Source organism: Solea senegalensis, linkage group LG9, assembly GCF_019176455.1.
Source record: "Solea senegalensis isolate Sse05_10M linkage group LG9, IFAPA_SoseM_1, whole genome shotgun sequence".
NCBI lineage: Eukaryota > Metazoa > Chordata > Actinopteri > Pleuronectiformes > Soleidae > Solea > Solea senegalensis.
This window is the reverse complement of record NC_058029.1, coordinates 1315302-1330232: the sequence shown is the minus strand read 5'-3', so window position 1 is coordinate 1330232 and position 14931 is coordinate 1315302. Positions and strand designations below refer to the sequence as shown.

At 41.4% G+C, this 14931-nt stretch overlaps 1 protein-coding gene across 2 annotated transcripts in view; it reads right to left on the bottom strand.

Moving 5' to 3' along the window:
• Positions 1 to 9047: 9047 nt before the first annotated feature.
• Positions 9048 to 14931, bottom strand: part of LOC122774841 (lamin-A-like) — a 32093-nt gene continuing 26209 nt past the window's right edge. For both annotated transcript variants that reach the window (XM_044034394.1, XM_044034393.1), the window contains exons 7-13: positions 14664 to 14884; positions 13987 to 14296; positions 13307 to 13414; positions 11544 to 11663; positions 11398 to 11457; positions 11138 to 11314; positions 9048 to 10935 (exon numbers count right to left, since the gene is read on the bottom strand). In XM_044034394.1, the coding sequence (XP_043890329.1) occupies positions 10900 to 10935; positions 11138 to 11314; positions 11398 to 11457; positions 11544 to 11663; positions 13307 to 13414; positions 13987 to 14296; positions 14664 to 14884 (1032 nt within the window). In that variant the 3' untranslated portion in view covers positions 9048 to 10899. The remainder of the gene's footprint in view (positions 10936 to 11137; positions 11315 to 11397; positions 11458 to 11543; positions 11664 to 13306; positions 13415 to 13986; positions 14297 to 14663; positions 14885 to 14931) is intronic.

The following is a 14931-nucleotide window of genomic DNA, read 5'->3' as shown; positions in this document are numbered from 1 at the left end:
ACCGTCACAGTGTCCTCAGCAGGAAAACGGGGATATTTGAAACTCTAACTGATCCATATGTTGCATTTATTGCTTTAATATTGTTAAAGGATACCTCTCACTACTTTCTTGACATGCAACTGTAAAAAAAACAAAAAAAACCATTTAATTTATTCAACAACACTTGTTTTAATTGAGTATTACTGACATATAATGCACTCCTACCCTATATGTTCAAATCGTGGAGCAGCGAAGAGGATAAGAGATAAGGTTTGTTTCCGTCTCAGTTTCACTTCCTTCCTGCTTGTTTCCCACTCTTGACAATTTTCTCACATGGAACTGCACCATCAATAGACACAACAGAAAATCGGATCCTTTTTTTTGTGCTTTTTCAAGCAAAAATACTTATATTTACTCAGTTTTTTATTTGGGAAAACTTGAGGCTCTACGAGTCAATGAATGCCATTTTTCCGCAGCATTTTACTGACGTAAACAAACAACCATTCATATGTAGGGCGTACTCTCCGTGTAAACGTGCAGTATAGTGAACTGTGGCACGTTCACAGTGTAGTATTGAGAGTAAGCGTTTTCCCCTGTCACTGTTATCACTGTTTCTCAGAGAGGAAGGCGGCACGCTCATTGTTCCCACCGTTCCCCACCTTCCTGGTGCCATTAGAAACGGGTGATGGAGCTGACCCTGGAGTACGGCTGCTCTGACATGATCAACACTCCCTGTGAGCCTGAGTTACGTCAGCGGCTTGAACCGAGATTACAAAGACGCTCTCCGAGAGTTACAGCGCTCGCGCCGAACATCTCAGGGTGTTGTCGGTTCGGCTCGTACCACGCCTGAGCCGCATTCCTCCCGATACCCAGAGTTCAGTTGTGCCAAAGCAAACCTTTGAGGCCCAGACAGGGTCACAGTGTAACCCCTGCTGGGAGACACTCAGCTTCATCCCACAAGAGGGATTTACTGTCCGGGATTGTTCCTTTCAGTCTGTAGCTAATAAGCAACTCAAGTGGGTCAGGCCACCACAAGCTCGGTCTTAATAATAAATGAAAACAGAAACACGATGCAAGAACTTGCCAGACGACCGCATGACACGGTTTGTTTTCAGGACCAGGATGAGAGTAACTTCCTCATGTTGATTTTCTGGGGATAGATTTTGAAATACAGGCATATTTTCCATCTGCATAGTGATATTAGAACTGCACAATAACTCAAAATGGTTTATTGACTTTTAAAGACGCCAAGTCTGGAGTTTTGAGGTGAAAATAGCCTCGATCATATTCCTCTGATGGCATTTGTTTTTATCTTTAATATTCCTCTGATGGCATTTGTTTTTATCTTTAATTTTTTTTTAAATTCCTGGTCAGAGTTGAACAGTTTTTCTGGTTTTGGATCTCACACATAAGAGTCTTTTATGCAATGACCGCGATATTTTCACTTCAACAAAGTGAAGGATGAATCCATCACGAGATAAAATATTATCTTATGCTTTCAACCGGTGGATTTGTGTGAAACCTATGATGACTAATGTTTGTCAGTGAACTAACATTGGGTCTGTGTTGCTCTGTGGCTTCAGGGTCACAACAAAATGACAGATACAGCGTGTTCGTGCTCTGCAATGTGAAAGATGTTCAAATTAAGTTATGGCTCTGTGGTCATATTTGATTACATTCTGATTTCAGTGGCTCCAAAAGAAAAAAAAAAAAACAATTTATTTCAGTCACTGGTTCTTTGAGTAAACTTTCGGGCTCAATATGATGATATGTTGTTATTTTTACACACTCAAATAAGTGATTTTAAGCACATTTGATACACTGCCTTGTCAAATTAAGAACTGATTTAGATTATAACTGCATCTTGAGCAGGCAGGCGAGGACAGACAGGCGGTTTAACAGTTTATTGAACGAACGAGTTAACAGATGAGATGAACTAACGCAAGGTAGGTTCTGAGCACAGGAGCTAAGAAAAAGCAGCATACAAGCCAAAAAATGAACACTGGAGAACCGAGACACCTTCAAACGAGAGCCGTGACGTGGACCACACCGAGGTCTGTGACAACGTGGCGACGAGAGACCGGAGAACCAGGAAATAAGTAGAAGTAGGTGTCTGATGATTAGATTGGAAGCAGGTGTGCTCCCGCCGCAGGTGAACTGATTGCATGGAAAGGAGGAGGAGACACAGGCGGAGACGAAGGCGGAGCATGACACTTAAATGAGTAAAGTTGAAGATGTCGCGCCACAGTTCAGAAGGAAACGGGGTGAATTCTTTTTTCCTTGTGCCAAATCTGTGTCAGAAAAAAAAATGACAATGTAAACTGTGTTCATTAATGCCCTTTACTTTTCAGTGCGAAGCGTGTTTTTAGCAAAGGGGAAAACAGAAGTGTGTAGTGTCACTGGCTATTCTTAACACTTATATTAGCCAATTTTGCGAGAGACCCCCTGGGGGATCATAACTGTATTAATGCAGTGACATTAGCGCAACACGAGGACTCTGAAAGCCCGAACATGAATACTCCCAGTGTGTGGTGAGGAAACAGCCCAGACAGCTTCCTGATTAGTTTAGTGGACCACAGGAGGAGGTGGTGGTGGGCAAGGACCGTGTTATCTGCCACTGTGTGTGTGTGTGTGTGTGTGTGTGTGTGTGTTTTATGTACATGTCTATGATTTTTTAAAGAGGGGGGCATTTTGACTTTGGCCGTTCAGGTTCCAGACCATGTTATTACACCTAGCATGGGGGGGACAAGCAATAACAAGTCAAGAAACAGGAGGGAGATTATGGTCAGGAAGTCACCGAACACGGCCAAAACTCCTGTCGATATGTTTATATCTGCTCAGGTTCTACATACAAGCTGACACATTCAGGACAACTGATCATGTGCACGCCCACAACCTGGTTTTCGATAAGCCTGTCCGCCAAAGATGCAGAGATGCTCTATATCAGAGGTGGCACAGCAGCCAGCGAGGTGATAGAATATAAAATATATTTGCTGGCAATAGTTATTGGCGATAATAAGACACTCTACGGAGCCCCAGACATGACATGGATTTGTTCCCATGAAATACTAATTTGTGGCCACGACACACTAATATACCTACTTCTTTTAGGAACAAATTAGTATTTCATGGGAACAAACTAGTGTTTTGTGTGCACGTTTTACCTATTTTGTGGGAACAAATTCATGTTTCGTGGCCACGAATCACAGTTTCTTCCCCCCCCATGTCATGTCTGGGGCTCCGTAACATTCAGTTGTAATTATCGCACTATTAAATGTACCTCATTCAACATTTAATTACATATATACGCTTGTTTGGTGTTTTAATCCCATCATTTTTAGATTTATTCATTAATATATTCATGTTGCATCATATGCTCTCATTTAGTGAAGTATAGATCGTTCCATAACCAAAAAAAGCACTTTTAACGTGTCATTTTAAGCTCATATTGCCCACCCGCAACTTAACAGTTGTTTCAGTAGTTTCCCCCACTTTTTTTCTCTAGACCGGCCCCTTCTCGACCAGACTAGACGCTCATTGGCCCCCAGGTCATTTGAGTTTGACACCCCTGGTCTATACAGTCAGTAGCTGTGTCCTAATAGTCAAGGCTGCATCCTCCAAGTGCGTGAATTGTCGGCTCCTTCACATGTGGCTTAAGTTTGTCTATCTATGAAGGATACATCCCATGTATGCTACAGGGCTAACTAAACTAAACTGAATGAACCGTGCATACAGTGCATAATCCAGTTCTCTAGAATAATCTGGGTGCAGCCCTTTCAACGGATAGACCCAAGTGAGTCAGCGTTCCCATTCCAACCAAATGAGTAACGGCAATCAGGCTGCGCACTCACACCACCGCATCCACGGAGTTTAATCACTAAATTAACCCCACTAAAATAAACTACTTGACATTCATCTTGTGCGTAACCCAGAAAGAACACCAGCTGTCTCGCGCAGGATCTCAATTGTGCTCTTTTCTCTCTCCGTGAAACACCTTGAAATCTTCAGCTGAGTGACAACCATAAATACAGGCCGAAGATGGTATTTGTTTTCTTGTGGGCTGTGGAACCCACAAGAATACTACATTCATCATGCCAGAGCAAATTTAAGATTGGTGATGACAATGCACGAGAGGAGCAGGGAGAGTATATACTGTACGAGCGGATGAGCGCGCAAAACAGACACTGGTCAAACCGAGAGGACGAGCGACCACAGCACAAAGGGGGGACAGACCATAATGCTATATCTTGTCAGGGTTATATTAAGATTGAAGGCCAAGTCATTGACTCACTGATTACTTCACTGGGTTCTAGAATTTCATTTTTTTCACTGTGTGACTCACACTCTTTCGACATTCCCGAAAGTGAAAAGTCAAACGCCGTAAAAGCACCGCGAGATAGAAACGCAGCTCTAAGACGTCATTGTCGTGTTTTACACTTTTACTGACGCTGTGACTAGCCAAGAAGGATAAAAACAATTGTTTTCCACACAGAAATGCTGTATTAGTATTATTATTATTGAGCCAGTTTGTTTTGAATCTGACACATTCAAGCATTTTTGTTGTCTCTAAGTTACTTTTGGACGACATACTAAACTATGACATTTTTATCAAATTTTGGACGACATACTAAACTATGATTTTTTTGACAAATTTTGGATGACATACTTAACTATGACATTTTTGACAAATGTTGGATGCAGGGCCGGCTCTTGGCATAGGCGATATAGGCGGTCGCCTAGAGCGCCATCTGCTGGAGGGGCGCTGCGAGGCGCCCCTCCAGCAAAAAAAAAAAAAAAAAAAAAAAAATTTTTTTTTTTTTTTTTTTTTTTTTTTTAAATAAAAATGATTTTCTATTCCCAGTCGCCCTCATTTGTGTGTTCTCTCTTGCAAATAATAAATATTAACAAATGAATAAACAATAATGTTCCTAAAATGTGGTGCTGCTGAATCACATGACGGGATCAGAGGTCAGGTCACAGACAGGTGAAGCTTTTGTTATTAACGACATGAAAAGGCCGTCCAAGCCCTCGGGAGCGCCCCAACACACACGGGCACCAGAGCAATCTCGCCTAGGGCACAAAATTAGGTAGAGCCGGCCCTGGTTGGATGACATATTAAAGTATGACTTTTTGTCACATTTTTTACGACATACTAAAGTATGACATATTTGACAAATTTTGGACGACATACTAAACTATGATTTTTTTGACAAATTTTGGATGACATACCAGACTATGACTTTTTTGTCCCATTTTGAACGACATACTAAACTATGACTTTTTTTACACTTTTTGGACGATATACTAAACTATGATTTTTTTGACAAATTTTGGACGACATACTAAACTATGACTTTTTTGACAAATTTTGGACGACATACTAAACTATGATTTTTTTGACAAATTTTGGATGACATACTAACCTATGACTTTTTTGTCAAGTTTTGGACGACATACTAAACTATGACTTTTTTGTCCCATTTTGGACGACATACTACCACAAGAGGTTCTGAACGGGTTTGAGCTTGAGGGATCGCGAGTCTCTGTGTGCCCACACATCGACACGTGCGCCTCTCGCTCATCTCTCGTTACACACACACGAGACACTCTCGTTCGTTCACTGAGGTCCCACATACCAAGGTTTAGTTGGATACAACAATCCCTGTTCGAGCAGCATTAAAAACTGTAAATGTAATTTAATCTGCCGCCACAAGGGGCAGCTGCTTTTGAAATTGAATATTTTCATATAGACGTCTTGAGGGCCAGACTATCATCAATCCTAGCAAGTTTAGTTCAGATGGGAACAGGAGTTGCAAAGTTGTCTTTTTGTCGCAGAAATCTGACTTTGTATTGTTGCCATAACATCATGTAACGATACACCATCATGTTCAGCACGCATCATCTACCATGTGTTTCGAGTGTTTTCACCAATTTTGGGTTTGATACGATAATCTCTGTAAAAGTTATATCTGAAATCGTAAAGAAACTTTTTTTTGTGTGTGTCTTCTGCATCTTCAGCAAGGTCCCATCATCGATCATTTCAAGTTTGGTTCAGTTCAAACCTTCCTTCGCAAAGTTATAAGAGTTTTGTTGTGTGTTGCGACTTTGCCGCCCCCTATCTCGTACGCCATGCGACAAATCCATGTATTTCCCATAAGTGACACTTTATTTATGTATAATAGCACTAAATAATCTTTACATAACTTAAGCATAAGCATTAAGTAAGCATACTTAACATTTATTAATGCTCCTTGTGATCCTTATTGAAAAGTGTAAAACATGCATTTCTTAACTATGACTTGATAAATGTACAGAATAAGTGTTATTACCTGTTAATAATGTTCCTTTAAAGTGGGAAACATGTTCCACACGTGTTTAGTATCTGTGTGGCTGTTTAATAAAGATTAACAGTGGCTATTACATGGTAAACTGTGCTCATGTAAGGCTTATTTAACATGCTTATGTCTCTGTCAAGTGATACATGACCCACTTTACAATTATGGAGGACAATAATTGACATTATAATCTAAATGTGTGTCTTCTCCCCACAGAGCGCCATAACTCCCTCGGTCAGGCTCCTCACGATGACCCTCAGAGCCACTACGACCTCCCTGTGAACAGCCACATACCAGGACACTATGACCTGCCACCAGTCCGCCGCCCGCCCTCCCCTTCCTCCTCCCCCAGGAGAACCCCCCAGTGACTCTCACCATCCTTCCCTCCTCCGCCTCTTCCTCACTTTGGAGATGATGATGATGAATTCTGGCCTGTGCTCGCAAACAAAGAGTAAACGTGAAGCGTAACTCAGCAAGCAGGAGGCCTCTGACCTTCTGCTGTTACTGAGGAGGATTCCATTTTTTTTTACAACTCAACACTGCCCCTGTGTGGACCGAGGTGGTAGTGGATTCACCATGACACACCTGTCATCCAGACAGGGGAGCCAGCAGCAGGCTAAAGTCATACAAACGTTTTGCCTCTTTTGTTAGTTGCTACGCCAGCTGTTGTACATTTTATAAAACAAAATTCACCTTTTATTATCGTTACAAAAATGACATATGTTGTCATTGTTTTCTATATTTTATTGGTTTCCCTGCTCAATAAGAAGAAGAAGAAGTCTAATTTACCCAGCTGGCAGCTGTGCTCCTTGTAAAAACCCTGAAAAAAAGAAAAAGTCATGGGAACTTTAATAGACGTCGTCTAATGCTTTGTACTTTAATGCCTTTTACAGCAAAATGAATGTTAAAAAACTGCCAGTGTTTGAAACTAATGAGAGAATATTGTCTCTTAAAGGTTGATAGTCAGAATCATCTGTTTTCAACTGAAGCAGCGTTGTACATTTATCCATATATATGTTTGTTCTTCATTTACAAAAGTGGCATTTTCTATACACGTGTGCCTTCCTGCTGCTGCTGTTGGATGGAAAAGTTGTAAATATAAATATAAATGTTGTTTAAGATTGTGTTAAAGGGATAGTTCAGGTTTTCTGAAGTGTGGTTGTATGAGGTATGTCAGTGGAAACACGAGGAAAACAGGAGGAGGCTCATCTAATTCAATCTGTGCCTGTTTAGTCTAATGACTCTGTCATTAGTCATATCAGGGGATCAAAGTGTGAACTTAAGAATATTGTTTTCCTCTTTGTCTCACTTGTAGACATCAGAGTTTAAATCACAGCACAAAAGAGTTGTGTATCCTCTGCTGCCTCCCTCAGTTACTTCTGACATTTAGGTGATTGAAATTCTGGTTGAGATCTAACAGAGTGACACCAAAGTGGGTTAGTCAACAGTGGATTAAACACTCAAAATGCTGATTTTCTCACTGCTGTTTCCAACCATTAAAGGTGATGTTACAGTCACGGCGTAAGTAGTTTTAACTGGTCCACAGTTCGGCTTGATTTCTGTGTGGGACGTCTCTTTCTGTGACGGCAGTCTGATCAGTCATCATCACAGTTACCTACTCAGCACTGTTTTGGGAGTGGAAGCGTTACTTAAACCGTGCCGTGCCGTGCCGTGGCGAGTCGAGTCGCGTCGAGCCGCTGGAAATACGCCGTAAGATAAAGCAGCAAACGTATTCTTAAAATAATCTCACATCTTAAAGGTCTATATTTTTTGAGGCGAGCCTTTTGTTAAGTGGCTAAAATCAGTTTTTCCCTCGTGTCCTTGCTGAGGACTGAGAGTGAGTCTCATGCTGGCTCCTGGTCAACAGGGGCCCCAGAGGTAGACAGCTCTGCCTGGTGCAGGGTGTGAGCTGAGGGGCCTGCACTTGATGTCGGTGAAGGCTCTCAGTCAAGTTTCACTTCTCGTCCAGGAGGATTCTTCACTTCTTCACTTCTTCACTATCTCATACAACACTTCAGAAAAGCTAACAAAAACATCTGCCTAGGGATGCATGATACTGGACTCATGTCAACTGCTCTGTAGTGAACTCAACATCATTCTCATAGATAAATTGTAAATTGTCTTCATTGTGCAAAACAAATAAACTTAAGTAGAAGTTAGAGAGGGTCAAGGAGGCAGAAGCTCTGTCATTCGTCATATCAGGGGATCAAAGTGCATTTGCGGATATCTCGTAAGACATTTTAAAGCCAATATAAGACAATACCAATAATAATGTGCATCCCTCAGTGCAGGAAACACTGTTTGTGTTGTGAACAATGAAAGTCCTCTTATGAATGTTAATACAGTCGATTTCCACAGTTAACAAAAGTGAAAACCGCCAAACAAAACTATCTGAAATGAACACATTCAATTTAATTGGCTGGTGAAGACATGAGGAAGTCGGCTGTCAATAATCATCCTTTCATGATTACACAGTGAGTTTGTTTTCCGTTCATTATCCATTTAAAGAACAGAGAGAACGTGTACGTCGTTCTTCAAACACTTTCGTTTTCAGAAGAGCTTTCTGGTTTTTTTTAACGTAAACATTTCTTTTTGAATGTAACCATGAGAACGCATGTGTGTGTGTGTGTGTGTGTGTGTGTGTGTGTGTGTGTGTGTGTGTGTATATAATGTAAATAAAAATGTCTGCACCTTTCATCAGTGGTTGTGTACAAAAAAATCACAAAATACAAATCAACAAAAAAACACATTTTACTCCAATTTCAGAAAACAAAGGACATTCATTACATTGACTGAATTTATGGCTTTTTCCAAAACATTAATAGAATCATTGTGATGGATGTGACACTAATTTAAGCTACTTGTAACAATCGCAGTCAAAGAGGATTCTCGCTCTCATTCATTCTTAATAACATGGCATACAAAAGTGTTTTTTGAATGGCTTCTGAAAACCCCTGTGCACAAACAGTGCTACAGTTACAGCGAGACAGGTCTCACATGTACATGAGTCTGTGTCGTCTGTGTCAAAGGTCAAAGTAAAAAAATCTATCTATGCAAGAAAATCCATCTCGGACGAAGAAATCAAAAACAGCCATCCATTATTTTACAGAAACGCTTCAATACGAGTACAAATGACTTAAGCTGGCGGACTAGTATTAATCTAAAGGCTCTGCATAATTGACAAAAGCAGTTAATTAAGCCAGGGGTGTCAAACATACGGCCCGGGGACCAGAACCGGCCCACAGGATGAATTTGTTACAATCTAAACGTAATGTCAAATACAATATTTTTCACTTCCAGATGTTTATAGATCCAGGTGATGTGTAAACAGTAAGTTTAGTCATGATATTGTTGAAACTGCAAATGTTTTGTAAAAATATCCTTCATTGAAATGTAAAACAAAGGGGAAACAACGAAGGAGTTCTTGTTGTTCATAGGCTATTATGCTATTATTTGACTATTTTTACTGGTAGATCAAATTGTGCTGTATGTGGCCCCTGAACAAAAATGAGTTTGACCCCCCCTTATATTATAAGCCAAAGAAAGAAAGAACACAAACCTCTCAACATACCTGCAGCAACCTTTGAGCTTAGCAGAAAAGACCAGTTTTTAAGAGCCACACTGACCAAAGTAACGACTGAGTCCCGTTTGTTTCCTGATGGACAAATATTACTGCTGCACCAAGTAACGCTATAAATATATCCTGTATATATGGCAGCATACGTGTAGCACCAACTCCTGCTACAAATATCATCAGGAGACACTTTACCTGCATAAGAATAAGAATAATAATAATAATAAGGCAACTAACGGTCAAGATTTTCTCATGACATCGTGAACATTCAACGTCTGCACCAACGATCATTCTTTTACAAAACTACAACTTTTCTTTTCTAAACTTTTCTAAAGCGACGACGTTTAACGGAACCATCTCCAGAAAAATATACAGATATATTGATTTTGTTGGCGTGCACTGAAGCACCGCTGCCTCAAACACATGCTTTCACTCTACATGAAACATGTGTGTTTAAGGTTTAAGGTGAAAAATAAAGAATCTGCTGTTCAACCTCACAGCACTTTGGTTTTCTTTGGACAATTGAAGAAAATAACCTGAGCAAGTTGTTGTTTTTTTTGTGTTTACCACAGGACTCTTCATCCTGCTGTGTGTGAGTGTGTGTGTGTGTGTGTGTGTGTGTGTGTGGTTACTGAGACTTGGTCCTGACAGGCTTCACTAGCTGTGCGTGTTAACTGTTGACAGCACGGTCATTCAGTGTCATTCAGTGTGAAAGCACAACCACTGGTCGATGAGAGCTGTGTGCGTAAATGAAAAGCACAACACAATACAAGCATCACATGCACTAATGTCGTATGAATATACCAACGTTTAAAGCCCCAATCTGAAACTCTTCTGCCCTTTGCCTTAAAGCCCAACGCAAATCTAAGCTGCAGATTAATCTGAATACAAAATAAGACAAGATGATAATAATAAAAATAAAACAAAAAAACAAGGACAAACATCCCATGGTAGAAAATGAGTCTCCTGTGTCGGCTACAGGAGGGGCGGGGTTCAGGTGATGCTTGGTTTTTACATGACGGAGCAGCTTTCTCGTTTATTACGACCCTGAAGAAGACGAGGAGGACAGAGGTCAGCGTTAGATGTGCAGACACACACACAGACACAGACAGACAGACAGACAGACAGACAGACGTTCCATAACCAGTGTGTGTTGGGGTTTACTAGAGTCTGTAATAAGATACAAAGTGATATGATGGAACGCCTTGTAGCACTCTGTCCGTACACCACACAGTTAAGTGCACAGTACCTGTCTGGGCTCATTGGTGCCCATGAAGAAGGAATGTCCCACGAGGCCTTCAGGTAAACCCCCGCTGCTGCTGCACACACCTGAGCCGCGGTCCGACGGTTGCCCGCAGGAGCCGCAGATGACCGTGCGGCTGCGCAGGTTGTACTCGTTCTCTGCCCCGCTGGTGCTGTGAGCTCCCTGCAGGGCAAACACATCAGTGCTCATCTCACACAGTTTGTCACATCTGCTGGAGGAGGGAGGAGTCAGGAGAGGGAATTTACCATGTCATCGTCCTCGTCATCCTGGAACAGAGTGCGTGTGACTTTCCTCATGGCCATTTCCTGGTGAATGACATCACATGACAACATGTTCACTTACTGCACTAAAGGAACAGAAATGTGTCGTGAAGTGAGAGTGAAATCCAAACCTCTCCGTTGGCATTGATCAGGTAAGTCTGCAGGAGGTCGCCGGTGCCCCAGGAGTTCTGGGTCTTCCACAGCAGGTCAGTGGGAGGGTTGTGGCTTCCACCGCTATTTGCTGCCCAGATCTGAAAAGGTTAGAGGTCAAAGAATTTGCATGAGTTTTTGTATTTGACTGGTAATTGTTAAATCTTTGAAAAAGATCAAAATCACCTAATAATCCCCTGCTTCTGTAAAGTGCTATATAACATGACATGACCTCATAAAGAACTCTATCTCTCTATTACACTGCAGTTTCTGACTGGGAACATCAATCAGTAAAGCACTCACTCTCTTGCACCAAAGTCCATGAAGAAAATCACCATTTAAACTCACAGGGACACACAATCGAGCTGCTGGTCCACTGCTGCCCCGTGTGGTAAAAGTGTGTATCACAACATTTCCAGTCAGAAAACGCTGTCTAATGGGAAGATGGAGCAGTAATCCTTTTCTTAAGATACTGTCGGTAATATGTCTAACGTTTATTAGGTGTTAATGCTTCTTAACTATCCCTTTAATTAACCCTTTAAATACACACAGGGAACACTTTAAGACCTAAACTATATCCCTTTAATTAACCCTTTAAATACACAAAGGGAACACTTTAAGACCTAAACTATATCCCTTTAATTAACCCTTTAAATACACAAAGGGAACAGTTTAAGTCCTAAACTATAATCCCTTTAATTAACCCTTTAAATACACAGGAACACTTTAAGACCTAAACTATCCCTTTTAATTAACCCTTTAAATACACAGGGAACACTTTAAGACCTAAACTATATCCCTTTAATTAACCCTTTAAATAACACAATAGGAACACTTTAAGACCTAAACTATATCCCTTTAATTAACCCTTTAAATACACAAAGGGAAAAAGGGAACACTTTAAGTCCCATTAACTTTAAATACATAAAGGATACTTTAATTAACCCAGGGAACACTTTAAGACCTAAATATATCCCTTTAATTAACCCTTTAAATACAAAGGGAACACTTTAAGACCTAAACTATATCCCTTAATTAACCTTTAAATACAATAAGGGAACACTTTAAGTCCTAAACTATAACCCTTTAATTAACCCTTTAAATACACACAGGGAAACCCTTTAAATACACAAAGGGAACACTTTAAGACCCAAACTATATCCCTTTAATTAAAACCTTAAATACAAAGGGAACACTTTAACTAAACTATAACCCCACTAACCCTTTAAATACACAAAGGGAACACTTTAAGACCTAAACTATATCCCTTTAATTAACCCTTAAATACACACAGGGAACACTATATCCCTTAATTAACTTTTAAATACAAGAAACACTTTAAGACCTAAACTATATCCCTTTAATTAACCCTTTAAATACACACAGGGAACTTTAAGACCTAAAACTATAACCCTTTAATTAACCCTTTAAATACACAAAGGGAACACTTTAAGACCTAAACTATATCCCTTTAATTAACCCTTTAAATACACACAGGGAACACTTTAAGACCTAAACTATAACCCTTTAATTAACCCTTTAAATACACACAGGGAACACTTTAAGACCTAAACTATATCCCTTTAATTAACCCTTTAAATACACACAGGGAACACTTTAAGACCTAAACTATATCCCTTTAATTAAAACCTTAAATACACAAAGGGAACACTTTAAGACCTAAACTATATCCCTTTAATTAAAACCTTAAAAACACAAAGGGAACACTTTGAGAGAAACGTACAGTTACTGCTCCTCCAGCCTTCAGTGTGAACTTCGGGGGGAACTTGTAGACGATGGGGGTGGAGCTCTCGACCTGTCTCTTCACCTGCCAGTGGCCCAGTGGTTGATCCTACACAAAAGATCAGACACAAAAGAACAGAGAATTCAAATTATTATTCAAATGCTTGATGAAACAAGAGAAATGACTGCAGATCATTTTTAAAACAAGAAACACGTGCAATACAAACACGGCCGTGTAAGAACATAGAGAAGACTTAATCTACAAGGCTACAAAAAAAACAAGCCATTATACACCAATACAAACAGGGTTCTCAGCTTCTCCCGTTCTCAGGGGTCACCACAGTAGATGATCCACGCGTTTGATTTGGCGCAGATTTTGACCGAGTCTTTTAGACCAGTCGTCCTCCCAGCACTACGAGGACACTGGATATGACCCTGGGGTCAATTCAGTGTCCAATTAACAATAATAAGTAATGGGGACTGGGTATCTTTCTCAGAGGTACACGTTTATTTGCTTTAATGTAAATAAAAGTTTGACTTGATTTATTATCATCACAATACCATCAGATCAAACATTTGCCATAAATGATAAATGAAATAATGATGTATAACTGCTGTTGTGTCTGTGTTTACAGTAAGTGCAGCGTCACTAAAACAAGGCGGAGCCACTGACTGCGTTACCTCGTCTGCCTTGTTGCTGAGACGGATGTATTTGCCCTCCAGGTCGACCTCCTCCACGGTGATGCGGCCGCTGGCTGAGGCATGCTGACTGATGCGAGTCTTAGTCACAGTGCCGCCCGCCACGCTGGAGGTCTCACTGTCGTTGTCGTTGAGGCGACGCTTCTTGGTCGCCGTGCCGGAGGAGTTGCGGCTGCTAGAAGCAGCGGTGGCGGTTGAGGAGAGGAGCAGGCGGCTGGTGTGGGCGTGGCCTGAGCCAGAGGTCCGTGTGATCGCGACCTTGGTGGGCGGAGGGCTGGGTGACAGACGCAGCCTGAGAGCGGATGGAGGAAGAGGTTCAGATCACAGACGCAGACAAAGGAAATCAATATCACAGACTCACTGACACTTAAAGGGATAGTGTTTTGTGAGTGTGTTTGACACAGAGCAACACAACACTGTGCTCGCTCCAGGTGAAAGGAGACGCCTTAAATAATGGCAATAAAATCTATGCCTGATGCTTCATCTTCACATTAGACCCATGGTTCCCAACCTGGGGTCCAAGCCCCCCTTAGGGGGGGCACCAGAGATGCCCCCCCTAAGAAATGTTATTGAAAGCTCGCATCTTTGTGAGTGATGATCACTTTAGCACCTAAACTTTAATCTAAATGGATTAAAGTCTATCTTCACAACAAGCTCACCTCTCCTCCTCTCCCTCCAGCAGCTTCCTGTAAGCGCTGATCTCCATGTCCAGCGCTAGTTTGATGTCGAGCAGCTCCTGGTAATCATCCAGCTGCTGCTGCATCCGGGCTCGCACCTCAGCCATCTCCCGCTCTTTCTCCTCCATCCGACGCCTCATCAGATCACGCTCCCGTGCCAGAGACTCTTCCAGGTTACGCACGTTGGCTTCGCTCGCTGATAACTGCGCACACGCACACACACGCACACACACGCACACACACGCACGCA